At 51.5% G+C, this 25,797-nt stretch overlaps 11 protein-coding genes across 11 annotated transcripts; 4 read left to right on the forward strand and 7 right to left on the reverse strand.

The window, feature by feature from the left end:
- Window positions 1-116: 116 nt before the first annotated feature.
- COCCADRAFT_24425 (uncharacterized protein) lies at window positions 117-2,686 on the reverse strand (the record flags this gene model as incomplete). Its single annotated transcript, XM_007711852.1, has 2 exons — window positions 117-1,708; window positions 1,759-2,686. The coding sequence occupies 2 exons, from the start codon at window positions 2,684-2,686 to the stop codon at window positions 117-119; spliced, it is 2,520 nt and encodes an 839-aa protein (XP_007710042.1).
- A 1,398-nt stretch (window positions 2,687-4,084) lies between these two features.
- On the forward strand, window positions 4,085-4,782 carry COCCADRAFT_34859 (uncharacterized protein; the record flags this gene model as incomplete). The annotated part of the gene is made up of 3 exons (XM_007711864.1): window positions 4,085-4,207; window positions 4,514-4,585; window positions 4,618-4,782. 3 exons carry the CDS (start codon window positions 4,085-4,087, stop codon window positions 4,780-4,782), a joined length of 360 nt encoding a protein of 119 aa, XP_007710054.1.
- A 1,069-nt stretch (window positions 4,783-5,851) lies between these two features.
- Window positions 5,852-7,650, reverse strand: COCCADRAFT_3152 (uncharacterized protein; the record flags this gene model as incomplete). The annotated part of the gene is made up of 3 exons (XM_007711836.1): window positions 5,852-7,022; window positions 7,072-7,431; window positions 7,481-7,650. The coding sequence occupies 3 exons, from the start codon at window positions 7,648-7,650 to the stop codon at window positions 5,852-5,854; spliced, it is 1,701 nt and encodes a 566-aa protein (XP_007710026.1).
- Window positions 7,651-11,904: 4,254 nt separating this feature from the next.
- COCCADRAFT_24428 (uncharacterized protein) lies at window positions 11,905-12,746 on the reverse strand (the record flags this gene model as incomplete). The annotated part of the gene is made up of 2 exons (XM_007711853.1): window positions 11,905-12,496; window positions 12,568-12,746. 2 exons carry the CDS (start codon window positions 12,744-12,746, stop codon window positions 11,905-11,907), a joined length of 771 nt encoding a protein of 256 aa, XP_007710043.1.
- A 553-nt stretch (window positions 12,747-13,299) lies between these two features.
- On the reverse strand, window positions 13,300-13,957 carry COCCADRAFT_3155 (carbohydrate-binding module family 1 protein; the record flags this gene model as incomplete). The annotated part of the gene is made up of 4 exons (XM_007711837.1): window positions 13,300-13,340; window positions 13,395-13,578; window positions 13,664-13,852; window positions 13,901-13,957. 4 exons carry the CDS (start codon window positions 13,955-13,957, stop codon window positions 13,300-13,302), a joined length of 471 nt encoding a protein of 156 aa, XP_007710027.1.
- A 936-nt stretch (window positions 13,958-14,893) lies between these two features.
- Window positions 14,894-15,799, reverse strand: COCCADRAFT_24430 (uncharacterized protein; the record flags this gene model as incomplete). Its single annotated transcript, XM_007711854.1, has 1 exon — window positions 14,894-15,799. One exon carries the CDS (start codon window positions 15,797-15,799, stop codon window positions 14,894-14,896), a length of 906 nt encoding a protein of 301 aa, XP_007710044.1.
- A 337-nt stretch (window positions 15,800-16,136) lies between these two features.
- On the forward strand, window positions 16,137-16,838 carry COCCADRAFT_90343 (uncharacterized protein; the record flags this gene model as incomplete). Its single annotated transcript, XM_007711880.1, has 3 exons — window positions 16,137-16,192; window positions 16,285-16,342; window positions 16,392-16,838. The coding sequence occupies 3 exons, from the start codon at window positions 16,137-16,139 to the stop codon at window positions 16,836-16,838; spliced, it is 561 nt and encodes a 186-aa protein (XP_007710070.1).
- A 463-nt stretch (window positions 16,839-17,301) lies between these two features.
- On the forward strand, window positions 17,302-19,482 carry COCCADRAFT_3158 (uncharacterized protein; the record flags this gene model as incomplete). The annotated part of the gene is made up of 5 exons (XM_007711838.1): window positions 17,302-17,389; window positions 17,441-17,758; window positions 17,814-18,585; window positions 18,647-18,904; window positions 18,960-19,482. 5 exons carry the CDS (start codon window positions 17,302-17,304, stop codon window positions 19,480-19,482), a joined length of 1,959 nt encoding a protein of 652 aa, XP_007710028.1.
- A 722-nt stretch (window positions 19,483-20,204) lies between these two features.
- On the reverse strand, window positions 20,205-21,209 carry COCCADRAFT_90390 (uncharacterized protein; the record flags this gene model as incomplete). The annotated part of the gene is made up of 3 exons (XM_007711881.1): window positions 20,205-20,539; window positions 20,606-20,937; window positions 20,977-21,209. 3 exons carry the CDS (start codon window positions 21,207-21,209, stop codon window positions 20,205-20,207), a joined length of 900 nt encoding a protein of 299 aa, XP_007710071.1.
- Window positions 21,210-23,631: 2,422 nt separating this feature from the next.
- COCCADRAFT_24434 (uncharacterized protein) lies at window positions 23,632-24,510 on the forward strand (the record flags this gene model as incomplete). Its single annotated transcript, XM_007711855.1, has 3 exons — window positions 23,632-23,746; window positions 23,778-24,144; window positions 24,297-24,510. 3 exons carry the CDS (start codon window positions 23,632-23,634, stop codon window positions 24,508-24,510), a joined length of 696 nt encoding a protein of 231 aa, XP_007710045.1.
- A 604-nt stretch (window positions 24,511-25,114) lies between these two features.
- On the reverse strand, window positions 25,115-25,387 carry COCCADRAFT_90320 (uncharacterized protein; the record flags this gene model as incomplete). Its single annotated transcript, XM_007711882.1, has 2 exons — window positions 25,115-25,171; window positions 25,229-25,387. 2 exons carry the CDS (start codon window positions 25,385-25,387, stop codon window positions 25,115-25,117), a joined length of 216 nt encoding a protein of 71 aa, XP_007710072.1.
- Window positions 25,388-25,797: the final 410 nt, after the last annotated feature.

Raw genomic sequence — 25,797 nt, forward strand, 5'->3', positions numbered from 1 at the left:
AGGTATAGTGGAATACAAAAAGGAAAAAGAAAGGGGTATATACACCAAGCCTGCCAACGCTATGCACAAGGGAAGAGATAAAGGAAACGGGGGAAGGTCGTGTGACCATGAATGCTTTACAGAGCGTAGTTCTCGGCGTGAAGGAAGATTTCGTCGCGCCCACTGTCATTCCACACACTTCGTTGCAACTGCGCAACAGTCTCGCTGACACTGATGCGCATTGCCGGTGGTCCGCACACGAAGACACAAGTGCGTCTGCCAAAGTTTTTACTCAGCCCCCTGAGTAGATACGGTATATCTGGGCGTCCGTATTCTGTGCTCCATCCGTCCTTCTTCTTGACGGCGGCGGGCAGAAAAGCAAAGCGCATCAGGTTCTTCTGGAACTCGGTGGGCGTCGAGGGGAAACCAAAGTCGAACCCTTGTGTAGTCTCAGTAGGGTTGTGGACGATGCTGGGGGCCATTGCCCCAGAGCCGGCCGCGACAGCCTGTGAAATATCAAGAGAAAGATTACGCTCCTGACGGCGGGCAGCCAATCCGCGGGGCGCCGGGGCAATGAGGTCGGGGTTCGAGCTATCCACTGACTCTGCGGAGATACTGCCGTTGTTGTGGCTGGGGCGTGGTGGGGCCAGATGGCCCCTGTTGATAGGCAGCAAGTGCGCCTGTGGGAGAGCGGTAATGCTGTCTTCGTTCTCGCGTCGAAGTTCAGACTCCTTCTCTGGGTCGCCTTGCGCTTCGTCGCGGATAAGCGCTGAGTGTCGTTTGGACGAGATGCCGGACAAGCGATGTTCAGCGATATTTTGGAAAGCGTCGTTGACCTTGTCGTGGAAGTAAAGCGACACTGGACGTGTCGGTGTCTTTGCACTAACCAATCCACCAGCAAGGTTGCGCTTTGCTGCGGTAATGTAGAACTGGCACTCTACTGTCTCGGGTGGTGCATACTCTCGACAGATGCGAAGTTCTTCCTTGAACCACTCCATCGTCTCAGGACGCTTAAGGGCCCAGATGACGTGGATCTTGCGTGTGACTGCCTTGCCGTCGCGCATCTTCTTGATCAAAGACAGGAGTTGTGAGACGATGGCGGTGATGCCGCTACCGCCAGCAATAAGTACAACGTCATCAAAGGCTTCAATGCGTCGTTGCATGCCTCCATAGGGACCATCGACAAAGGCCCGGTAGGTATGCCATGGACCATGTTGGAGGGCTTTCTCACGGACCTTCCTGGTGAAGCCACCAAATGGTCGGAAGACCAAGACCATGTCACGGTAGCCTTCACCGTATTCCGAAGGAAAATCTTCGCTGCAGAGCGAGGCGATGGTAAAAGGGTGATTCTCGAATACAGAGATGCCAGGCATGCGGAGATAGACGTATTGTCCAGGTCTCCATTTCATCTGAGTTGGAATGGTGATCTTGATGGCGTTCTCTGGCATGAGGGTCACGGCACACTCGTCGCCTATGAGCCATGACATACGTCCTGGACGAGTCCAGTTGAGGTAGAAGAGCCGCATGATATAGGAGAATAGCCATACGGCAACGGTCGAGAGCAGATAGTCCCAAGATGTTAGGTAGTTGTTGCAATGCCAGAACATCATGCCGACGAAGACAATGGAGACTGGCACATGGAGCGCTACAAAGAGCTCGTACATTCGGTGACGGAGAGGGGCGATCGAGTGCATACAAAGGAAACACAGGGGAACAAGCGCCGCGATACCTATGACCTGTCAGTCCCTAACACATGATGGCTGAGAATAGCAAACATACCTGTGCCGTAAATGTACATTCCTTCGTTCTGTTGGAACAACTGTCTGAAAGTTTCTCTCGCACCCTTTTCCCACACCGGGGTAACGTAAAAAGGAACGGTGTGCATGATGCTGAGACCCAGACAAATGTACGCTGCCCATCTGTGCAGCACATTCAATCGTTCGTGACTGATGCCAGTCACCATGGAGATGAGGTTCGCCTTCATTGCAAGCGCGACGATCCAAGGCATGAGAGCAACCGCCATCATGCCAGAGCGAACTGCCAGTGGAGGCGAGCCATAAGCAATGCTTTCCCAGAACAGTGGTTGAGGGAGGGTGCAGTAGAGTACTCCTAGGATCAAAGCAAGTGACACGATCACAATTGTCGACAAAGATGGAAACACAATAGGCCTCCATCCTTTCTTGATCTGAATCTGTGGAGTCGGTCGATAGAAAATGAATCGGAAAAAGGCCACCAGGTTGTTAATTGGGCCCACTGAGGATACACTAGATTGCTGTTTTGGCACACTTGGTAGCGGGCCTTCGCGAGGAAAGAACTTCATGGTGGACTTGTCAGTATCAAGTACTGATAGCTCGTAGTCTGTGGCGGGAGATGATGTCTTCGAGGACTGTAATACCTCTTCTTGATGTAGTGCTGTCCGGATCTTGTCCGTGAATAGGTGGTAGTATCGCATGAGTGCCGCAATTACCAGCAGAGGTATACAAAAGTAGACATATGCCAACGCATATTTTCCACTCTTGTCCCATGGGTCGACGGTGTTTGCTTCTATCAAGCCGGGCGGACTTGTGCTGTTGAACGGGACATGCACCCGCCGTAGTAATGTTGAGACGGATTCTGCGATGTTGTTCTCGGCGTGCGATACAGCGATACCCAGCTGTCCCATGGCCACGCCTGTCCGCGCCATGAGAGCTTCCCGAAGGGCTGGCATCTTCGAATTCGTGTGTGGTAATCGTAACAATCGGCGTGGTGTTTGTTTCGTAAATCACCTCTGCCAGCAGAAGTTGAACCGCAACGTAGACGCGTCCTGGACCGGCGAGTAATGGGTTTGAGAAGGTGATTGCTTGAAGGACATCCGGGGTCCCGGTTCTACATGGATGATGACAAGGTCAAGGCTCGTTTATTGTGACCATGCGCTCCCGCGGCGCGGCGGAAACTGTATCCAGGATTGATATTATGCTGCGGTGTGTAGGATCGACCCCGTCTAGTAAGAAGCTAGGTCCACCTCTTGTTTTTGCTTTGCAACGACGGTATCCGGTACAAATGCTCGTAGGTGTTATCGAGACATCGGACGGGGCATGGGCGCTGAAAATCAGATAGCGTGCGCGAGCAGGAGCCCAGTTCCTTAAGTCCTGTGGCCAAGTGGGGTGCGGGTGACTCGCAGGGGATAGGATTGTCGTATCGTGGCAGCAAATGGAGAATGATATTCTGCCGCTCACCAAAGCCCACGCTATTGGGCCAAGATGTGATTGCCAGTCCAGGCCGGGGGCATCTCAAAAGGGCAATCTAGAGCCTAAAGCGCGCCGTCACACTCGCAGCGTGCATCAAAACACATTAGATTATCCAAGGGCTTTGCAGCTATCACCGGAATGCGCTTCATGCACTGGGCCTTGGGCTGTGAGTGGCGAGTAGCGGACGGCAAGGAAGCGGACCGATCTTGGTCTTCCCTTTTAAGCGAGAGGCGCTTTCGGCTGCATCAGGCACCTCATGCTATCAGCGTGCTCCATCTCTGTTCCCTTTTGACATACGGACGTACGCACAAACATGACGGTTCTCCATGTCGAGCAGCCTTTGCAGGCGTTGCACAGCGCGCACTGCCATGTCGTGTACGTGGCCCTCTTTTCCATCTCATGTGAGACATTTCATCATGTCGGGGCCGGAGCATAATCCTGCTCATCAGTCTAGGGCTCTAGCGTAGTCGTCGAGGGAACAAGACAGAAGCCGCAGTCGTATCACAGACCTTTGCCTGGTGTAGGGTTCCCGTCCGTCGGTAGGGCCAGCTCCGTTTGGTGGATTAGCGGATATCAGCATAGGGCTTGTCCTTCGTTCGCATGACCGCTGGATGAGCGAATTGGAGGAATTGGGCCCTGAAGGCCCTGCTCAGGCTGCTTGCAGCCATGCACGGGAAGAGCGAGACGGTGGAGCGGGGTGGTGGTGTTGCGAGCCTTTGACTGGACGTCGATGGACATTGTAAGCGCCGGCCACCCTGACTGGGACTAGCGTGCAAACAAGCTTTTCGAAGCCCGCCCGCCTGCCTACATCCGATCCTGGTTGGCTGCAAATCTCCATCCAACTTTGCACACCGTCCAGTGCTGCGATGCACTACAGCATGAGCGTTGAGCTCGCCGCAAAGCTCGGCACATGGCTTCAACAAGTAATTGGAATACTTGGTCAAGAGCTTCACCATACCGCCGAGCTTCGGCTGTCTTTCCGCTCCCTGACCCAGGCACCTGTCCGGTATGCACGCTAGCAAATGTCACCAGTCCCAAATGCCACTCTGCGAGCTCGCATTCGTCAAACGACCAAGAAGCGGTCACGGCTTGGCATCAATATTCGTACACTTGGTCCGAGACGATGAAGATTCCATGATGCACTCACTGCCTCAACGTCATCGCCTCGGCCGCCCAAGATGTGACCCATTTCGCATCTGATCTCTACTCAACCGAGTAAAGTACAAACAACCAGTCCATCACCGAGCAACCGTTAGCCGCTCTCTGGACCCTTTCGAGGCCGCCCCGCACGTTAACGCACATGGAAGATGCCTAACCGCCAGCCCTACGACCTCAGTCCGCCCCAAGGCTATTCGATTAGGGCTGCGAGCCTTGAAGCTGTCAGCCCAAAGTGCCGGATTTTCAGGCACAGGCTCGCAATCCAGACTCGTTACGCGCTCGCACATTGCGCAATGTGTCGCTGGCGGCTGCAACTCTAATCGAACATGCTATATTGCCACATCTTAACGTGTCTCCCAAGCTTGCAGCCACATGTTATGCGCATCGTGAGCGCTTGGATGATGTCGTGGGCGTCTAGATGGGCCTCGGGGCGCTTTGGCCCGGTTCGAACACATTGTTGCTTTGCTCGTGCTGCTTGACCATGTTCTCAACTTGCTTGCATACCAGACGAACGTGGGGGTTGGGCGAGCCGAGGGCGCATGCCCTCAGTTCAGTACGGTGACAGCTTCGCGAAGCGCTGATAAGGACATGGCAGCTGCAATATCCGAACACAGATGCAATGGCACTTGCCGTACGTATCCAATGCGAGAGATGCATCCTTTCAGTCCATAATCACTGCCCCCTCTCCAGCACAACAGTCGATCACTCTCACCGGCTGAATAAGCACCCCTCGTACTCGAGACTCATTCAGCACCTCGGATTCTGTGTATCCTCGATGCGCAACGCCGCTTGGGACGTAGTGTACTCTAGTTCATCTTACCTGCAGCAAATGTTTTGAAACTTGCGCCCAATCGGAATCCCGCATGGGCTCCTGCCCATGCAGTGCGACCCACCTCACGTGTGCAAGCTCATATATCGACCCTCCAGCCTGCCGGACGCTGGACTCTAGCCTCTTGAGAAGCTGCTTGTGCGGGTCCAAGGGTTCACTGTGACGCTGTATCGGGATATGTCGTGTTACTCTGCTGATAAGGGAACGTGTGTGTGTGCGCAGCTATTCTTGGGTCCTTTCTTTTTGCGCTTCTTACATTGACAGCAGTGCCGTAGCCAAGGGAGAAGAACTAGTGATAATAATACGCATGTTATACATGAGTCTGCGAATAGCTGTTCCACGGGTTTGCGCTTTCGTTGTGGGTACTTCTGCACGACGCGGTAGTATCAAATTACTTCGCATATGCAGCTACTCGGTTCCATTCGTCCGTAGATATTATCGTGGGAAGCCTCATTGCTATTTTCAGACTTTGGCCATGTTGACCACTGTGAACAGCATGCTCGACTGGAGTCTCTCTCTCACTGCACTGCATAGATGACACAAAATAGTCGTCACGGTAACTAGGGAAGCAAGGCAGTAACAAGAGCAGGAAAAAAAACTTAATATTTTGGCAATCTATGAGAACAATCCATTCTCCATAGCCATATATATGCAAACATTAAATCTCCGCATGCGTCGAGATGTTCCATTTCTGGAGGAGATTATGCCTATGCCAAAAGCTCCTATACTTCTTACCCCAGAAGAAGAAAACAGGCGCGGTAATAATCATGCCGCCCGCGACGCCGCCAAAGACGTAGAAGACCTGTGCAGGCCCCTCGGCGGCAGCCCAGTTATTGACAAAGTAGGAGAAGCCGTAGAACAAAAAGTTCTTGAAGACCATGTTGATGATGAAGACTTCGGAGCTGATGTCGCGGAAGGCGTCGAGGACGTAGGAAGAAGCTGCGATGCACGCAATAACAATGCCGAAAAGGTCCATGCCGTGGAAGAAGGCAGTGAGGTAGAATGACGAGCCCTTTTGGGCATAGTGGCCGAATAGGCACAGGCCGATTACTATGGTTACGGAGGGGATCATGGCGAGGAGACGGTATTCGGGCTCGTAGACGCCGTTGTTCTTCTTGGCACACCATTTGATGAGAGGGTCGTATAATATTCCGATGAAGACGGAGCCGATGAGGCCTCCGAGAAAGGGGCCGAGGGAAAGGTAACCGACTCCAGCTGTGCTGAGCAGGTATGGCGGTGCCTGGAAAATCTGAGCCATTACGTATGATTGTGCGACGAAGAAGGCGGTCAATCCACCGGTTACGATGACCATCCATAGAACAGCCATGTTGGTGCAGACGGCGAAAGGCGCAATGACGAGCTGCAAAAGGTTATCGTCGGAGTAGGTTCCGGTGAAGATGGCCAGAGATTGGACATATGTCTTTTTCGGAGGAATGACAGAGCGAGAGGTAGCATTTGTCTGCACCTTTTCAAAGTCATCGCTTCCTTCCTTCTCGCTGCCACTCGCTCTCTTTTGTTTTTCGCCCTCGATAGCGGCAAGCTCGGCTAGGTTTTCGTTGGAAAGCTCGTCGATGTCATAGCGGTGGTCGCGGTTGTAATTCGTTTCGGGGACGAAGAAATAGAGCAGGGGGACCTCGATAGCGACAAAGGGAACAAGAATGTGGAAAAGGTAGCGCCAGCCGAGGTTCGTTGCAATGGGTCCCACAATGATGGCTGAGAAGTTGGATGCCGCTCCGAGGATGAATTGGATAAATGTCATGAAAGCTCCGCGTTGGTGCACAAAGAATAGGTCACCAATCATCGAGACAACGAGGGATTCAAAAGCGGACCTAGTGGACAGTCAGCATGGCTTGACAGGTGCGCATGTATTAAACTTACACAGAGCCACCTTGAATGATGCGGCCGGCCATGAGGCCCTCGTAGCTATTCGAGGCACTGCCGATGACAGTTCCGAGTAGGCCGAAGAGTGACGCGAGAATAAGCTGAGGACGCTTTCCGTACTTGCGAGACAGCGCGTTGACTATAGGTCCAACACCGCCGGTGACCAGTAGCATGTATCCTGAGATGAGGGTAATGTCACGAACAGACTTGTTAAAAGTTTTCGCAATGACCACCAAAGCAGGAGACAGGAGCGGGGAAAGCACGGCAGCATAGAGGACTGATCCATATGCCACAATCATCATAATGACGAGCTTCTGGGTATGCGGCCAGTTGAGTGGATCATTAGGATCTTCAGACCTGTTTGTTTGTCAATCCTGCTGTTGGCTGTGGTATCTGACAGACTCACGGCTGTGGAATGAGAATAATTTCTGAATCTTTGCCAGTGCCACGTTTTAGTCCGGCGGGAGGAGCGGTTCCTTCAGCGACATTGGTCAGAGGATTTTGATCCTCGCTCAAGACCACAGTTGCTGGAACATGAGCAAGGTGCTTATCCTCGGCGATTCCTAGGAACCCCATGATGAGCCACTATACCAGAGGGCGACTTGGGGAAAAGAGTGCAATTAATAAACAAAGATATAGTAAGAGGTTGTACAGATACGAAATGAAGATAGTGACCACTTTGAGGATGACGATGTCTGGTAGGCGAGAAAATCTGGGGCAATGTGCATGTTAATAAGTATATGCTGTCCCCAGTCACTTGCCAAAACATCAGTTGTCGATCGGGCCAGGGTGACATGCGCCAACAGGTGGTCTATTACCTAGAACATGTTCAGCGAAACACCCCACACAATTCTTACACTGATTGCATATAGAGCCCCACAGAGGGTGATCGGCAATTCATTTGCTTTGGCAGGACAAGATTGGGGAAACGGGCCTATAAGCACGTGGATCTTGTTACAGGGAGACAGTAGCGCGTCTTCTGTGTTTGAAGGCACTGCAGGGCCACGTTAAAAGTCCCAACATATGGATATGCATGGCTTTGGGTGTATTTAGCCTGTACTGCAATGCTATTGTCTGTCAGCAGGGTGCAGACCTGTATTCTGACAAGCATGACATGTCTGAATGGAGCAGATATGTACTCAAGGGAGATGCAGAGAAGATACTACGTACAAGTGCTTTTTCTCGCTTAACCAACTGCCATGAGGCCAAGTCGAGTAGCTCAGCCACCCCGGATTTTGCGGAGTGTGAGCACGCTAGATACCCCGCAAAAGCCCCACAGCATCTGTTACACGTATCACAATACTGCGTAAGAAGACGGAGTTTGGTTTGGCCCATCAGCGCCACACTAGTTGCCAGTTGTACGCGGTCTATACATCTTCTTACCCCACGATCTTTCGCATGCTAGCTGTGAGAAAAGCATGGGGCGCGCCTGAGACATTGCGGATGGAGCTATTGATTTCTTTTCCACCTGTTCCGTGGGGCACAGGCCAACCCATGGCAGTACAGCATACCTGGTTGGTTAGAAGCTTGGGGTACGCAAGCCACTACTACTGTCCTAATGCGTGTGGCTTTGTGGGGGATTGCGAAAGTGTGGAGGGTTCTTCCCCGATGGCTGGTAAATCTGGGGTAATATGGGGTACATAGGTAGTATTACTGCCGTCAATGGACTCTTGGTCGACAAGATGACCGCGGCATAGCGACAAACTAATCCACAGGCAAAGGGGCGATGTGATGCTCAATAGCCAACAGCCACAGGCTAACGGAAGCTCTGGAATGTATGAGTCGATCAGGTGATGTCTTTGGTATTGGATCACAAGAGATGGCTTTGTATGGCAGTCTCATGAAATGAATCTAGTCGTGAGATTGAAAGCTTCGGCACAGAGGGTGGTTTTACCGTTCTTCTTTTCTGTCTACATCATCAGCCAAACAAGGCTGCGAGATGCTTTCTCCAGACTATCAATTGGCTGGCCAGATGATATGTACGTATGCCATGACTCCTACTTCTATCTTCCCCAAGCCTACGCCGATACGTGTAGATATAAAGAGTGTGTGCTGATGTATTGCAGCTGGCAAGATAGACGCGTTGAAAGGCAGCAGGAGAAGTGATCATCTTCGGCGCTGGGGGTTACCTCTACTACTGTTCTTGGCTCTTCCTTTCTAGACTTCTGCTTCATCGGTTTCGAATCATAGGTAGCGTAAACAAGATGAAGAGGAAAGCAGTGCTGAAAAGTGGGTAGCTGGCATACCTCTTGGAGGCGGCCATGAAGATTGCCCGGCTAGATCGTGCCATCACTGGCTAGGGCTCTAACCTCATTCTCACCATCCTCATGCAGTGTCGGAGTAAAGATTCTTTTTGCCTGTGAGAAGGTCACCACGCGATAGTGGACCGTCCGTGCTCCTCCGTCGTGCTTGCCGCTTGTGTTTTTACCCCACAAACATAGTCCTCTTACTCCATCCCTTGTATCCTCACGCATGAAAAGACAACCTGCCTTTACCAGTGATGGCACAGAGGCAGGAACCTCAGATGGCATTCCAGTGTGCTATCTGTGATGAGGCCTTCATCACCAGGGCTGAACTAATCCGCCATACTGCAGCTCACTTTCGCCATACTACACCTCACTTCCGCCACGCTGCACCACCCAGACTCCTTTGTGATGTTTGCAAGTGGGATTTCGATGACTCACACGCACTGGAGCTTCACCAACGTCAAACCGGCCACGGCACGTCTGACTTCTTCTGCGATAGATGCAACCGACGCTTCATCTCGCGAGCGAGCCTCGACGATCATCGCAAGCCGCCATTGGGGTGTGCCGATACACTCAAGGAGCCAGAAGAAATGGCAGTCTTCTGCGATCGTTGTGAGAAGACCTTCAGCAACCAGAAGCGCTTTGGCGAACACCGAAGCAACTTGGCGAACGCGTGTGCCGACTGGAAACACACGCCGCCCAAGAAACAACTACAGTCGGCTTCAAAAGGCTACATTGACTTGGACAAGCCCAAAAATGATTACAGTCAGGTTGTCAATTCCTATGACGATCTCACGCAACATTCAGATGGGTCGACGAACACCGGCAATGGCGAACTACGATGCAAGGACTGCAAGAAGAAATTCCAATCTCAGGGTCATTACAACAACCACTTTCTGGCATGCACGCCAGGCGAGTCGCGCTTACAGCCTGATCATGTCATGGGAACTTACAGCAAAGGGCTTCAGGCTATACCTTCCCCTACCGAATCATGGCCCCTGCCAGTGGCAAGGAAGAAGAAATCTGCTCGACGACTAAAGGCTAAGGCTTCTAAGCATATGCCAGTACAGTCAGTTACATCGGAAATGGGCAAGCTTGCACTACCTCAAGAGCACCATGCCTCGCCCGCCACTTCTGCTCCAGCTACAGATACTGACACACATATCTGTAATACCAAAGGCTGTGGGAAGACTTTCAGGTCTCAGGCTGGTCTCAAGCAACACAAGATTGATATTCATGGTGTTGGCGGCCAGAAATTGGATATAAGCGGGCGCGACTCTTGGATGCTTAACGCGCGAGAAAGAGAACGATTGAAGCAAGAAGGTCTTCTACGAGCACCGTCTGGGCCAGCTTATGGTCATAAGGGTAGCAGAGCTCCCACTCGAGCTCCTCAGCCCCTTGCCCTCCGACCGTCCATAGTACCCCCTGGGGAACGCCCTGCACCAGCACAAAATCATATGCCGCCAGTTCAAGCAAGTGGTGTGCCAGCAATCACAAGCATGGGCAGTGCTGCGGATATGGAGCAGGCCAAGCAGATCCAAGTGCGAGCTCTACGCTTACTGATTCAGTCTGATATCTTCATACACTATGATGGCGGCATGACTGTCGGCGGTATCTGTTGGACCAGAATCTCTGTCGCGAAACAGCCCGAGGTTGTCGGCATGCTCGATAACATGTGCCACTTACCCAAGATGCTTCAAGGCGAGTATGTACCAGCACCAAAGGCATTCATGGATGAGTACAAAGTCTACTACGATCTCGCCGACTTTGAGCCGTGCCAGGTCCAAGATCCAGTAAAGCCATGCTTAGGTGTCGTTGTTCTCTCATGCAGCAAAGTCGTACTTGAAGGCGGCCGTCTCGAAGTTGTCAAGATTGCAGCTATCGATCTCGTCACATGCGGCATACTCATGAACCACCTCGTATGTACCGATCCGCGCGCACACGTCACCGACTGGCGTTCGACAGTCACCGGAATTTCTAGCTGGCTCGACATGGAAGCAGCTCGAAATGCTGGCTACAAGATCTTCAAAGGCTGGTCAGCAGCCCGAGCAGCCCTACAAAAGTATGTGGATAGTGGGACGATCATTGTAGGCCACAACTTACGCTCAGATCTCGATGCTTTACGCATAGTTCATGGCCGTGCCATTGACATTACAAAGGTGGTGGAAACGGCAGCCAGCGGTCCACTGAGCAAGGCACAGTTGGCTCTGGATAGCTTGTGCCGCGACTATACTGAGAGAAATCTGCCAAGTCACGCTGTGCACGGCCGCGATTGTCTCGTGGATGCGTTTGCGATTCGCGAGTTTTTACTCTGGTCTATCAAAAATAGGAAGAAGTTTGAGAAGATTGCGAAGCAGAAGAGTGTGGATTACCAGCGCATTCGACCTGCTAGGGATGGTACAGCAGCACCCTGAAAACGGAATAGTCAGCGAGTATGAAATGCGTCGCTCATATAATGTAATGGAGGATGAAGGGGATGGAAGTGGGAAAAATTGAGCATGTACACACAGTGAGACGAAACGGGGTAGGTAATGAGAATAACATAATGTAATTCCTATGAAGAGAAGGTGACACTTGCATTACTCTAAGCCTTCGCCTTCGCCTCCTCCTGCTCCTTCTCGACAACATCAACCACAAACGCACCACCCAGCAAAATCGCCGGCTCCTCGATGTTATGATGCTCATAACTCAGCGTGCCCACACCCCCGGCCTCAAGAATCAAACTCGGATTCTCCTCTAACCGCTTCCCCACCCAGCGTGCCGCGAGCGCCCTCAAAATATGTCCATGCGCCACGATGAGCACATCATTCGGTTTCCCATCTTTGCCAAACCGTCCTTTGTGCCATTTCTCCCTCAGCTCACCAATAAACGCATCAAGTCGCGCCGTTACATCCTCAGGACTCTCGCCGCCTTCGCACCCGTCGCGCCAAATATCCCAGTCCGCACCTAACCCGCGGCTTTGGCGATCTTGCTTGATTTCCTTTGTGATGCGGCCTTCGTAGTCGCCGTAGTCCCATTCGCGGACTGCCTCTGTGACTTGTATTTTAGCGTGCGTGCGTATGTCGGGCCTGTCGTCTTGTTGCGATGACGAGGATGGAGACCAGGGGTATCGATCTTTGCAGCCGAGGTTGAGGAGTTCGAGGGTTTTTTGGGCGCGGGTGCGGGGGGAGACGTAGCTATGTTATTTCCATGTTATTTAGTGTCTTTGAGTTGGGTTAGGGGTGTGGTAAAGAGAATGGCAAAATACATGTGAGCTAAGTTGCTAGGTACGATTAATCTGTCGTCGCCTACGAGGGCTTTGCCTGTTGCTCGGACGCGCTTCTCGCCGTTTTCGGTCAAGGGGATGTCCGAGACGCCTGTGTGTCGGCCGTTGAGGGACCATTCTGTTTCGCCGTGGCGGATTATGAAGACGCGTGGGTCGGGCATTTTTTTTCTGGGCTATTTGTTTACAATTGTATAGAGAGGGGAGACGATGCGTCGCGTTGTTTTCAATTGCAAGAGAAATTCATGAAAAGATATGCGCTGGAGCGGAACTCAGCAGAGCAATCAAACAACGAAATTAGACGAAAGAAGTAGATTGAGCAATTGCGAAATATGCGGTAGCTGTCGGAACGACTGTTGACTACTTATGACGTCTGCTCATGTTGGTAATGGTGGGGCAGGTCAGGAACGCCATTGTTACGTTACCCCACCATGTCCCTAATCTGTAGGTGTAGTAAGGCTTGGTCATCAGCCTTACTCATGGAGTATGAATAGAAGCTTTTCCACATGGATCAAAGCGTGCGGCCAAGTTTGTAGAATGATTAAAGGAAAGGTTTTCATAGGCAGTTGTGACATCGGAATCTTTAAAGACACGTCAGATTCAAGGCGAGATATCCAAGTTGAAAGAGGTGACAGCTTAAATGATAGTTTGCGGAATGCTTGCCTGCACTTCCCATATCTCCTGCCGCGCATAACAGCCAGAACCGACCTGCTATACTCATTCAGCACTAGTGTCCGCAACGCACTGGAAGTACCATTCTAATCAACGTTAGTTTTATCAATCCATGCTTGATGACAAGTATCTGTACGAACCGTTTTGCTCCACACATTTTGCTCCCTTTACGCACTGGGTGCAGCCTGTCCAGGGCTTGCCGTCGTGCCAACCTCCACACTTGTAGTAGAGAGGCACAGGGCATCTAGTGCTACTCGGGCCGACCTCCTCGGTAGTAGTCTTGGTTGGTGGGACTACAGTCTTTGTGCTTGTTTTGATTGTAGTCTGTGAGGAACTCATTAGCTACAGCGCGAATCGCCGATAGCAAGAAGTGGTTTGAGTCATATAAATAGACAGATGGTGCACTTACCTTTGACGGGGTAGGAGTCGGTTCTGGCTTCTTGCTTGTTGTCGTTACTTTGGTTGTCGTTGTGACTTTGCTCGACGTCGGCTTTGGTGGCTCAGACGTTGGTCGACTGATGTTGTCACTGCAGCGTCCTCCAATACATGTTATGATGTAGGTCTGTCGCGGCTCAAGTTGAGCTTTGTTGGCCGGTACCTGTAGCAGGATCAGTGAAGCACATGCAATAATGACACAGTCACATACGGCTCCACACAGTGTCAAAAGGCTCGCGTACAAGATGGCAACCGTGATGAGATGCATAGTGGTGAAGTAAAGTGAAACTTGGTAAGAAAATGATACAATTTTGAGCGTTTGACTGAGGGCTAAGTCGATTCACATTGAGAGCATCTTATATAGAGTCGTGACTTCAATTGTAGGATCGAGCAACATGGCTTAGTTCTGAATTCTGATTGTCCGCGGCTCCACTGTCAAGAGCATTCCAGCTAGACTAGAACGCCATACGAGGTCTGGCTAATTTGTCTGGGTATTCACCGATATTGTGGCTACGCGATGGATGCTGAGCATCTGATGCGCATGACAGGTCCTTGTGCACCATCAGGAAACGATACCTTTGGGAGAGTTCATGATTGAGAATGCAGTTTAGGCACCAATGGAAATAGCAAACTCCGCATCCCAAAGGCCATAATGATGATGTCGACTATGTTGAGATGACCCGTAGCGCGTTGCCTGGTTTGTGAATGGGTGAACTCATCACTGCCTTACTCAGCTTGATCCAATGTCCAAAGGTCGGCTATACCGTACAATCCTTTGCAACTGGTGTGGATTCTATTCTTATCGGGTTTCAAGGCGGTTGGGCGGGAAGGTGTTTTAGCCGCAAATTGAGAATCAGGCCATCCTTGTCTACTTAACAGTCCCACATAATGCTTGTGGTGCTTATGGAAAATGTGATTCTGCACATGGCGCATGAGCAGATTATCCGATGCAAGCAGTGAGAGTCAATCGGGGTCTAATACGGGGAATCCGGGTTGCAACCAGGAAACATGCCTCTGGGCGTGCCGTGATGTTGGTTCGGCTGAATATACAAGTGGAAGAGCTGATGCACAGTGGAAAGTTCCAGATTACCGGGTCCAGGTAACTCGAGTAAGGTCTAGACGGTTAAGGCAATCAGACTATTGACGGCCTTTTAGGTAAGGGTGAACAAGAGCCAGTGTCTAGAGCAAGAGCAGAACCCTAAGCTCACTCGCCAATCAACCCATCTTTTTGCAAGATACTGGGGTCCAATAAATCCCCCACGCCTATCCACTTGCGCACAAGGAGTGCGCCTTGCGGTCTAAGCTTCCTGTAGTATCCCTCCTCTTTGCCCACGATATCGAAGCTCCGCTTCTTGTACCATTCCATGCCCTCCTCGTTTGCCTCCCATACGTGCGCTGTGACAGAACGTACGCTATGGAGGTCGACGGCTTTTTTCACGATGGCTTGCAGCAGGTGCATAGCAATGCCGTGGGAACGATAGGGAGCGAGTACGCCCAAAGTAGAGATGTATAGTTGTGAAGAGGGAAGGAGCCGACACCGCACAGCACCAACGAGTTGCGACTGCTCTGCCGAAGGCTCGTTGGCTTTATCTGCAGGGGACGAGTGCCATACTGCCACGAGTGTGATGCCGTGATGCGGCTCCGTCATGGTCTCTTTATAAAAGGATTCTGGGTACGATATCGGCAGGGTAAGGGTGTTTAGGCGCTTGAATGCCGGCATGAGGTCTTCGGTGAGTGGCACGAGTTGGACGTTGGGTGGCAGAGGACGAAGGGCGAAAAGCTGTGGTTTGGGGGGTTGCTGGACTGGGAGAATATTAGGGGAGGGTATTGTCGAAGCAACAGGAGTGACGGCGCGAGATGAGCGAGGGCTCTTCTTCGACTTGGGTCGCGAAGGTGCTTGTAGGAAGTCATCAGGGATATCATTCCAGTTCTCCATGGCAGAGGGCGTTGGTGTGGTGGTAAGGGGCACGCCGGTTGGAGCAGAAGCCGACTTTGGAGGAGGGGGTGGACGGTTGGTCTTTGGCGGCATGACTACAGGCACATTCCGAGGCTGCTGGTGCTGCTTTTCGGAGCTGGACTTTTTCAGCCAGCTGGTCAGCGAGGACTGCATGGTGGGGTGGCGGGAGAGGGGCGAGTGTGGCTATTAGGGAACGGGCGCAGTTGGAGAGGCTGAGGAGAAAGTTGTAACGAATGACTTGAGAGAAACAACGCGGGTACAAAGGAAGGAGCGTTGTATGAAGTGCTGGGGGTGAAGGGCGGAGGTGTCGGTATATACCAAAAGCCAAATGTCGCGATAGTTGCATGGTGTTTTCCCAGCGCGCCCAACTATGGAGGGATGGCGTGCAGGGATGGCGGCTAGCGTGCTTTTGTCGGCCAAGCCTCAACTCGGACTTCTTCGACCAAGTGCATCATCGCTCCACGACGCCCGCCGTCCCACCATCGCAACAATGGGTGCCGAGAACTCGAAACCCTCGTCTGAGGTCAAGCAGCATGTCTTCTCCCCGTATGTACATGCCCGCCTAACCAATGGCATCCCCCGCGCGCCATGGGCCCAGCGACAAGAGTGACGTCGGGTGCTGACCAGTTTGCGCGCAGAGATCACCCCGTCAGCTTCTCCAATGAGCTGGTCGGCTCGCTGCAGAAGAATCCTTTCGTACGCGCTCTCCAAATCAAAATGGCCGGCGGCGACTGACTGCGAACAGACAGACTCGGCACGGTCAAGACAATTGGAACTTCAGTACCAGGAACGTCTGACAGCTGAACTCGAAAAACTGCGCGCCCAAGAGATTCAGAACTTCAACAAGATCAGCGAAACCTTGTCGGACGAGATCCAGCAACCCAGCGAGCCCTCGCTTGTCGAGAAGATTCAAGATGCCACATCCAGCAGCTCCACGCTCGCTGAAAAGCAGAGGCAAAAGGACATGAGCAGGGACAGCGTCACCAAGGAGATTGAGCGCCTCAAGGCCAAGCTCGAGCAGAGAAAGAAGCTGGAGCAGGCTGACGCCGACGTGACAAAGGCAAAGGAGGCCGTGGTCGCGTGCCTGAGGACCCACGACCGCCGCCCGCTGGACTGCTGGAAGGAGGTGGAGGCTTTCAAGCACGAGGTCGGCCGGCTGGAGAAGGAGTTCGTGCACAAGACAATCTCATGAGTGACGTCACATGCATGTTGTTGGCACGAGCTTCGAGGCTGGTACTTTCTGTATAGATAGATAAGGCGCAGTGAATTAGCCCGGACGTCTTCCTCGTTCTTAGAATCGTTGTGCCAATTGACTCCCAGTCTATGTATCTGCTCTTTCACTGCTTGTCATCGCTCCTCCCAAATTAGTTTGCCTCACCACATTCACCTTCACTGCAAAGCGGCGTCCTCTGACTTGATCCCTTCACTTCACCGCAATACATTAGCGGGGCTGTCTTCATTCATCCGCTACTCCAAGATTCACGCACAAACTCTCTATTGGCTACTTCTGGCCGAACACCTCACCACTACACAAATTGACATTCTTGCGTAGAACAAAGCTCTCAGCAATCATATTTCTTCTCCTAACCTCTACTTTCAGTGCCTAGTAATCGAGCAGCATCACTGCAATATCATTGCAACAGCCACACGCAAACATGTCTGCATCACACCCTTACGTCCTCGATAACGATGACGACAGGCCTATTGACAATGAGGAGAGCGAATTTGATCTAATCGACTATGGTAAAATATCTCTCTAAACATCTTTGCATCTTTCACTAATGCTCTGAGTAGACTCTAACGATGACGAGTCCGAGGTTATTTCTCATAATCCCTGTGCCAGCTCGACTGCCTCTGGACCCAACCTTGCAAGAGCTTCCTCACTTCAGCACCCAGAAGTCTTGATAGAAAGCTACCGCTTGGGCAAAGGTTTAGTTATTAGACCAGAGCAAACAGTCGAGCTGCATGACCACTTGACATATGAAGTCAATATCAGGCATAGTGGTGATTTCCTCCGCGTCAAGTACATCATCATGAACTTGGAGACGGATGAGGTCCGGCTCCGTGGTTATCGAATGCGACGCGTCAAATACCTTGGCCAGTTGTTTGACTGTGCGTATAGACATTCTATCTAGATACACCAAGATTGGCACTAACATTATCAAAGGGAAGTTAAATGAGCTCGCAATGGTACTGCGTATCAAGGAACAAGACGACCGCACTCCACTCGTTGCTGGGCTGGAAGATGTCAACATCGATGAAGTTTACCGCATACGCGATTGTACGCTAACTAATAAGCCGTACCCCTTCCTCAGTTTCCGGACTAGTGGCAGATTGGCTGTGCCTGTTGGCATAAATCAGGAAGAGATTAAACTCCAAATCTTCCATGCAGGGAGACTCACTTGCAGAGTTATCAACATACAATACATGAACCAACACGGCAAATCATACAGTGGCGTTGTCCGCTATCTCTATGGAGAAGAGGCAGACAAACTTGGGAACGTGGATCAGTTGACGCAAGCCGGTGCATCTCGAAAGACAGCAATATCTATCGGAGTTGAGGATGATGATTGCGTAATTGTTACGAAAGATTGCTTTACTTCTAGGAACAGGAAGCGTCGTATGCGCGCCGATTCTTCTGGTTTGGCCACTCCAAGAAGCAAGGCCACATTCAGTAGCAAGAGAGACCAACTGACCTATGGAGACGTCTATTGTGGCGTCGGTGGTGCATCTCAAGGCGCTTTGCAAGCGGGGTACTCAGTTGCTTGGGGGTTGGACAAAGATGATCGCGCTGTCGAAGCTTACAAGCTGAACCACCGTAGTGCTTATGCGTTCAAGATGGATGCACACAATTTTCCGCCACCAGGTATCAGCAAGGAGGCATGGAGGGTAGATGTCCTTCACCTTTCACCTCCATGCTGTTATTGGAGTCCTGTGCAGTAAGTGCTACTGCTTCTTGTTCACTACGTTTAGTACATACTAATGCCATGTCTCTACTAGTACTCAACCAGGACCGAATGACCAAGAAAATTATGAAGCCTTATATACGGTTGGCCCAATCCTGAAGAAAGTCAAGCCTCGAGTGGCAACACTCGAGCAGACCTCTGGTCTATTGACGAGCCGAGCGCATAAACGTAACTTTTTTACGCTGCTCAATGACATTGGCCATGCTGGATACGACTTACAATACAAGATCCAAGACTTGTCAGAATTTGGTCTCGTGCAGCAACGTAAGCGGCTTCTTATCATTGCTGCTAGGTATGTACTTACGCTATACTGTTCTGGTTCCTGTAGGCTAATGTCCTATACCTAGGCGTGGGATGCCTTTGCCACCTTTCCCGAAACCTACACATGGGCCTCCTGGTAGCGGCCTGAAGCCCCTTGTCTCCATCGCAGATGCGCTCCTGCCACTGAGACAACTTGGGTATGAAGCCGCTACCGATCCTTACAACCAACCTCGATTCTTCGCTTCCCCTAGAACACCCTATAACATGAATTCACATCTGAAAGGCTGCATCACCACAGGAGGTACTACCTCATATCATCCCTCTGGCACACGACCGTTCACCGCAAGAGAACTTTCGCTCTTTCAAAGTTTCCCGCCTAACTACCAATTTACTGGATCGAAAAGTGAGGCGACGAAACAAGCAGGAAACGCATTTCCACCTATAATGGCTGAGGCTTTGTACCGCAGTATAGCCAAAACTTTGAAGGCATACGACCAGGACCTGATTGGAGCGGGAAACGTCGAAGAGCTTTGCAGAAATGGCGAAGAGATCATCAACTTACTCAGTGATGACGATGACGATGAAGAGATTGAGATTCTCAGTGACTGAGCCGCCACACAACATCTGGGCTCGTGCAACGGAACAAAGACCGAGCGTAAACATGTGCATGTCGAGGGATGCAAATCATTCCAATGTGGATCTTTATCGACGGTTTCATGCTTCTCGGTTGCATGCGGGGTTCTCTAAAGGGTTTACGTCAAAGGGTGATCTTCTGGAAACCTGTGCGGACTAGGTAGAAAAAAGAAAGTTCTCCGTTTTCTTAGTTCACAGATCGCCGCCATCCCGACGCCAGAAGGAAGTCCTACACGCTAAACGTGTTAGTGGTTACTGTCGATGCGTCCTGTCATGGCAATGTCTACGCGAAGGGAGCGGCTAGACATTCCCGGGGTTTGTATCGTCGAATAACGAAAGATGGTTAGACTTTTCACTATCGCGTGCTATGGCTGAAGATCTTTTGTACATGTGCTTGTGACCAGAATCGATTTTTTTGCGTTATTTGCACGAGGTATCTGCATATTTGTGCAATGAACCAAACTGTAGATGATGTTTGCAAAAAGTAAGAAAAAAACAATAAAATAAAACAAACTGACAACTCCTCGTTGGATGTCCCCTCCCAAGAATATAAAAGTATGCACCTCGATGCGAGCTTCGCTAAACGATGTTTTAGTTCTAAAAATAAAAAAGAGCCTCCGCCAGAAAAAAAAGTAAGTAAAGGAAGACCACACGGATATAAGAAAAATCAAAGACGAAGAGACAAAAAAACCATGGTATCAGACGGAAGGGGAAGAGGAAAACGCGGGTATCAAGGTAACAGCGCCCTGGTCGGGAATGTCGTATGCGTCGTCGGCGCCGGCCTCTTGCTTAGCAGCGGTCTTGAAGCGGATGTCTGACCTGACATCGAGCACCTGGCCCGCCAGCTCGACCAAGTTCTGGCGACACAAGACCTTCTTCAGGACAACAAAGTCAAAGTAACTTTCCGGAAAGTCGAAATGAAGAGCCATGTCAGCGACGTGCAGGCGCGCTAGCGCCTTGCGGAATAGTGGATTGGCATCGGCCATGTAGAAGCCTGTTAGTATTCGCTGGGCCTCTACCCTGTCGTCATTGTCTTTGGTATTGCTGCTGCTGCTGCTGCCGCTGTTGGTAGCATTGCTAACACCACCACTGCTGCTACTGCTGCTACTACTATCATTGCCAATGCCAACAACCACAGCAGGCTCATCGAGATACCGCCGCGTGTCAGCGCACAGCTTGAGACTCAACAGGCGCGTTTCGACGGCGGAAAGGAGATAAGATAAGCTTGTGCTATAGCGCTGCGCACCGACGCACACGGGTTTCCAGATGCCCGTCCGCCGGTCGCGAATCGTCTGCATGCTACGTGGGTAGTAGAGCAAATCTATCTCCAGATGCCGGACGAGTGGGAGATCGCGGAGTTGCAGTGGCGGCTCAAAGGCTCCGGACCCTTCTTCTTCTTCGTAGTCGTCATCGTGGTCTCCGCCCGGTTGACTGTCGCTCCGTGCTGGTGGTGCTGGTGGCGGCAACGACGATGGTGGGATGGATGTGATGTAAAAGGTGTTTTTGCCAAAGAAGACGGATCGCGCTTCGTGGTGAATTTGTCGGTTTGTTCGTAGAATGGCTGTGTGCAGGTCGTATGTTTTGTCCTGTCGCGCGAGTTGGCCTTTGAGGGGCGTTGAGGCGACGAGCAGATGCGAGTAGATGTTGATACGGAGTTCGGGCGGAAGCATGTCCAGAAATGCGGAATGTGTTGTGGGAGCCATGATTGGATTATTTTTCTTCCTGAGAAGACGTGGGGAGCCAGTCGTTTAAGTAATCTGGCGAGAGTCTGGCTTAATGTTTTTTTGGCGTAGTTGTAGCACACTTGTTTTTTTTCTCAATGTGACGGTATATATATTTGCTGATAGGGTCTGGACGGAAGGACGGTTCAGGCAATAATAAGTCAGATCCTTCACAAGAAAAAAACGACGCCCCAATCCCTGGAGTTTGTGGCGACACACTCAGTCATCAACGAATTGATCACAAAAAAAACAACAGCGCGGCACCCCTGGTTCTTATCCTCTTCCTTTGATGCGGTCCGCGCCATCAAGTGACCCCGTCCACATCGTCACTCTTTCCGAAGCACGTCCAATTTGTAACGCTTGATTCGCTCCACCTAGCGTTCTAGGAACGATATAGCCAGGAAGCCCTTTGCCGGCAATGTCTAGGAACCCTACCAGCAAGACGTCCATGCGCCCAAACACACCCTTCCAAATAGCCCCCCTAGACTCCACCACGCTTGACTTGCGGATCATCGATGTCCACAGGGATTAATTAGACGCGATATACTATGAGCGAGCTAGTGTTGTTCGGATGCATGTAGCCTGGCGCTTGTGTCTGTCCAGGAAAAGATAAAACTATGGCTGATGGTTCGGGAACGCAACTGCTGGGGAGGGCACGTCGAGCGGCTGACAGGGCCCTTTGTGCAATGGCCTTTTGATCAAGCAAGAATATGCGTAGCCAAATTCCTAGTGCGTTTCTGGAAACGATAGAACAAGACAGCGCGCCCACCACCCCCTCTCCCCCGGCGCGGAATTCGTTTCGCATATCAGCTACGCCAATGGTTTCGTATCCCAGGCTCTCCGAAAGCCCTTTAGCGACGGACGAGTACGCGCGAGCTTAGCTTTTTTTCCTTCCTGACGAACCGTTTTTTCTCTCTCGGCGGCGGGAATTACAGTGCTTGCGCAAGAGGGAGAGAAAAGCAAATGACCGAACCTGTGTATATCCTCGCAAGATGTCAGCATCGTGCCACGTCTGTATGTACACATACGAGAAGTGTCGAGCTATCTGTCCACCATGGAGGCCTGTCCACGACTACTGTACGGCCGTACATCGATCGGTCAAAACTCCTGGGACCTAAACCGCGTCCCCCTCAAATTTACCTAATCGGGCAGACTCGAGTAAACTGCAGCGTGCCCTGGTTATTTCCTCTAAAGGCATCTGTCTCTTTGTTTTCGGCCAAAAGCACCGAGCAAGCGGCGGCGCGCCAATTGTCTACTGCTTGTCCCCTTTGAAATGTCCCGCCCATCTTCCATGAGCTATTCAATACACGAGATTTCCAAGCGGGACAAAAAACTCAAAGTCCTTTAGCCCTTTTTCTAATAGTTAAGTAGTGTAACTGCCCCAAAGTTCAATCTCATTTTGTTCAGTGTGGCTATTTAGCTAGTGTAAGCAGGCACCAAGAGCGATTTGGGACTAGTGGTAGTTTGGCAAATGTTAAGCACAGCTTGGGGGTGGCTAACAAGCAAAAATTACAACTCGTTGAAGAACTTGTCGACGCCACAGAGGCGAACGGGAGCGCACATGGAGCCCTGGGGGGATCAACACGCCAAAAGAGTGGTTGCAGTCGTGTTCGCGAATGACAATCGAGCCACAACACGACGCCGCTCCGTACACGTGCACATGGATCATCGAGGCCCCCCAAATGACAAGTTCCAAAATAACGACTAGAGTATCAGTCAAGAAGAGCGTTTTGCACCAATCCAAGCAACCTTCGGGCCTCATCCTCTCCACTCGACTGCCGCAGAAGCCGACGGCATGCCCCGAGTCGAGGTGCGCATTATCATGTTTCTGACGAATATACAGATTAGAGAGGCGGAAGGATTCATAAGCTTCTGCTCATTAGGCCAATGGAGACAGTTATGGAAGTATGGATGTACTATAGCTTAGATGCCTGGCATGCCGATCAGAGAAACCTCCGAGCCAATGCCGCAGCCCTGCACCGCGCTCTTTGATCTGTATCGTTGTATCTTCGGCAAGCCGTTGGTTCGTTCACCCTGAACCCCCGTCGTCGGGCGCTTGGGGCGCGCCACCACCCGTTGCTTCGCTTGCAAGGAAGAATGGCCAGGGAGAGAGAGAGAAAAGAGGACGGGTTGTGTGGCTGTCCAATCTGCGCCGCCTCGCCCCCTTCTTCGCCCTCTCGTCCCCCACCATGTGTCCGGATATGATTCCGCCCGCACAGCCCACACTCAAGGGACTGATCTATGCCTCTCTTTGTTTGCCGTGCATCGGGCATACAAAAGCGCATGCTAGGATCGGGCCGTTTGCGTGGCGGACACGCAAGAGAAAGACAGAAGAAGCTGTCTAGAACGGGTGTGCGTGAGGGTGGATACCAGGACATGCGCGCGCGTGTGTGGGTGGGTGGTGATGCAGTGCATGTGCGGCTCCGTAGGCCGAGACATGCAAGATGACAGGAAGGCAAGCCGAACGACTCCTTGGGCGTGGAAAATGGGGAGTTTTCCTGCGTTCAATTTGTTGCGTGGTATGACGCCAGAATCGTACGATTTCAGCAGTGACCACCCCCGCGTGCCATGGGTTCGTCAACGCCTTTGGCATGGTGCCGGTTACCTGCAGAGCCAAGCGTGGCTACATAAGGAACGACCCTGATCGGCAGCCGGTCAAACCAGCATCATGGGCTTGGGAAAACAACAGCAAATTGCAAAGCCCGAGTGACATGTTATGGACGGGCGGTCAGCGGGAAAAAGGCACCGTGGGCGAGGATCCGATTCGTGTGTCGAGAGTCATGGCAGATGCCGCTGGGCGCGTCGTCAGCGTCAGACGGGAGAACGTCGGTCAAACCATGTCAACACTACTCGATTTCTTCCGTCAACTAAGAACAATGGCACAAACACAAAGTGCTTCCGATGGCATGGGGTTGGTGTAAGCACAGCAGCGGGTGCGATAACGCACTTGAGCTTGGTAAAGACGTTAGGCGCATTGGCAACCCCATACCCTTTCCACCCCCCCTCACAACCTCCCCACAATTCGGCACTTGAGCCTCAAAACGGTACTGTCTCTGACTATCCTTCTAGAACACACGAAGACTATGGTGTGCATTTTCTTGCACCAGAATGCAAGGAACTAACAACAAGCAAAGCAACACTTCCATGGAGATACATGCCACCCGATTTTCACTCAACAAGTACAGGGTTCAAGCAAAATAAGACTTGCCACATACGTGCACCTTTTTGCGACCCCTCTTCTCTCCAACCACGACAATGTCACGTCCAAAACACACCCAAGTAATTCAACAGCCGTTATTGACTCCCGAACCCATTTTGCCCAGGATGTCAAGAGTTCAAACTCCGCAAATCAAGCCCGGGATGGCTTTCATCAACCCAAGCCCCCAGCCCTCGTCCCCGCGAACCCTGTTCTCCCCGGTGCCCTGGGGTATGAACCGAAAACCTCCCACTCCTCTTGAGCCGCGTGCCACTCCTCTAACCGAGCTAAACCCCAGATGAAGAGGAACGAAGAGCTGCATTTCCTCCTTTCCCACCTTCTAGACAATGGTACAAAAAGTCGGGCACTCAGGCAAAATGTTGACCAACATTGACCAACATTAACTTATCCATTGATCCTTGGTCCCGTCCCGTTCCAAGTCACTACAGCCACCTCGCTTCCCGCCTAGGCCCGCCATCAAGTCACGCCAGGAATTTCAAATCTCCGTCCTAGGTCCCGCAGGGGGCCGGGGAGTGGAATTAAATCCGCGAGATTCCGGGGGCGGGGACATGTGTGTGTGTGTGTGTGCGTGCGGAAACCATGTAAGATACGAGTGGATAGAGTACAAGACACGCTCAAATGAAGCGAATGAGATCTAGGGGAACATTGTGCAAATTACCAGGTCACATCATTACCCGAAAAAGCCTGGTATGGAAACATTAACCAGGACGGGGATGTGTAAGATACGCTACGCCCAGAGCCACATCTGGAGTGAGCAGCATCAGGGATCCGTAATGTAAGATACACCCATCTGGTACCTACACTCTGGGCGCAGGGACGGGGACCAGGGATCCGTACGATACACGCCGAGTACCACATGAGTGAACAGCATCAGGGTCATGTTCCAAAAGTCGACATCCGACACTTGCCAAGCCAATAAGTATGTGTAAGATACACCGTACATCCGATCTGGGCGCCAAACAAACAAGGACACTAATATCTTACATACTTACGGCCACGTTCCGGCAAACAGAATCAGGGTCAGACCCAAAGGCCAAGCCACTAAGCTAATACTTACGTGTAAGATACAGACCTCCCCTGCATCCGCGCTGGGCAACATTACAAATCCGACTTACATTCAATACGCATTCACACGCACACATACACCACAGACGTACATCTTACCCAGCGAAAACTCACATACCCACCTTTACCAAACAATCATTTGTCAGGATCCATCCGCCTAGATCCTAACTTCCTCACTTCTTCTTCTCTTGTCCGCCTCAACCACAACATAAGATTTACCCATACCCCAGCCTCATCGGTGAATCTCACCCGCATACCGCATACGCATTCCCACCTATAACCCTCATC

The sequence above is a fragment of the Bipolaris zeicola genome (assembly GCF_000523435.1).
Source record: "Bipolaris zeicola 26-R-13 unplaced genomic scaffold scaffold_35, whole genome shotgun sequence".
In the NCBI taxonomy this organism is placed as follows: domain Eukaryota; kingdom Fungi; phylum Ascomycota; class Dothideomycetes; order Pleosporales; family Pleosporaceae; genus Bipolaris; species Bipolaris zeicola.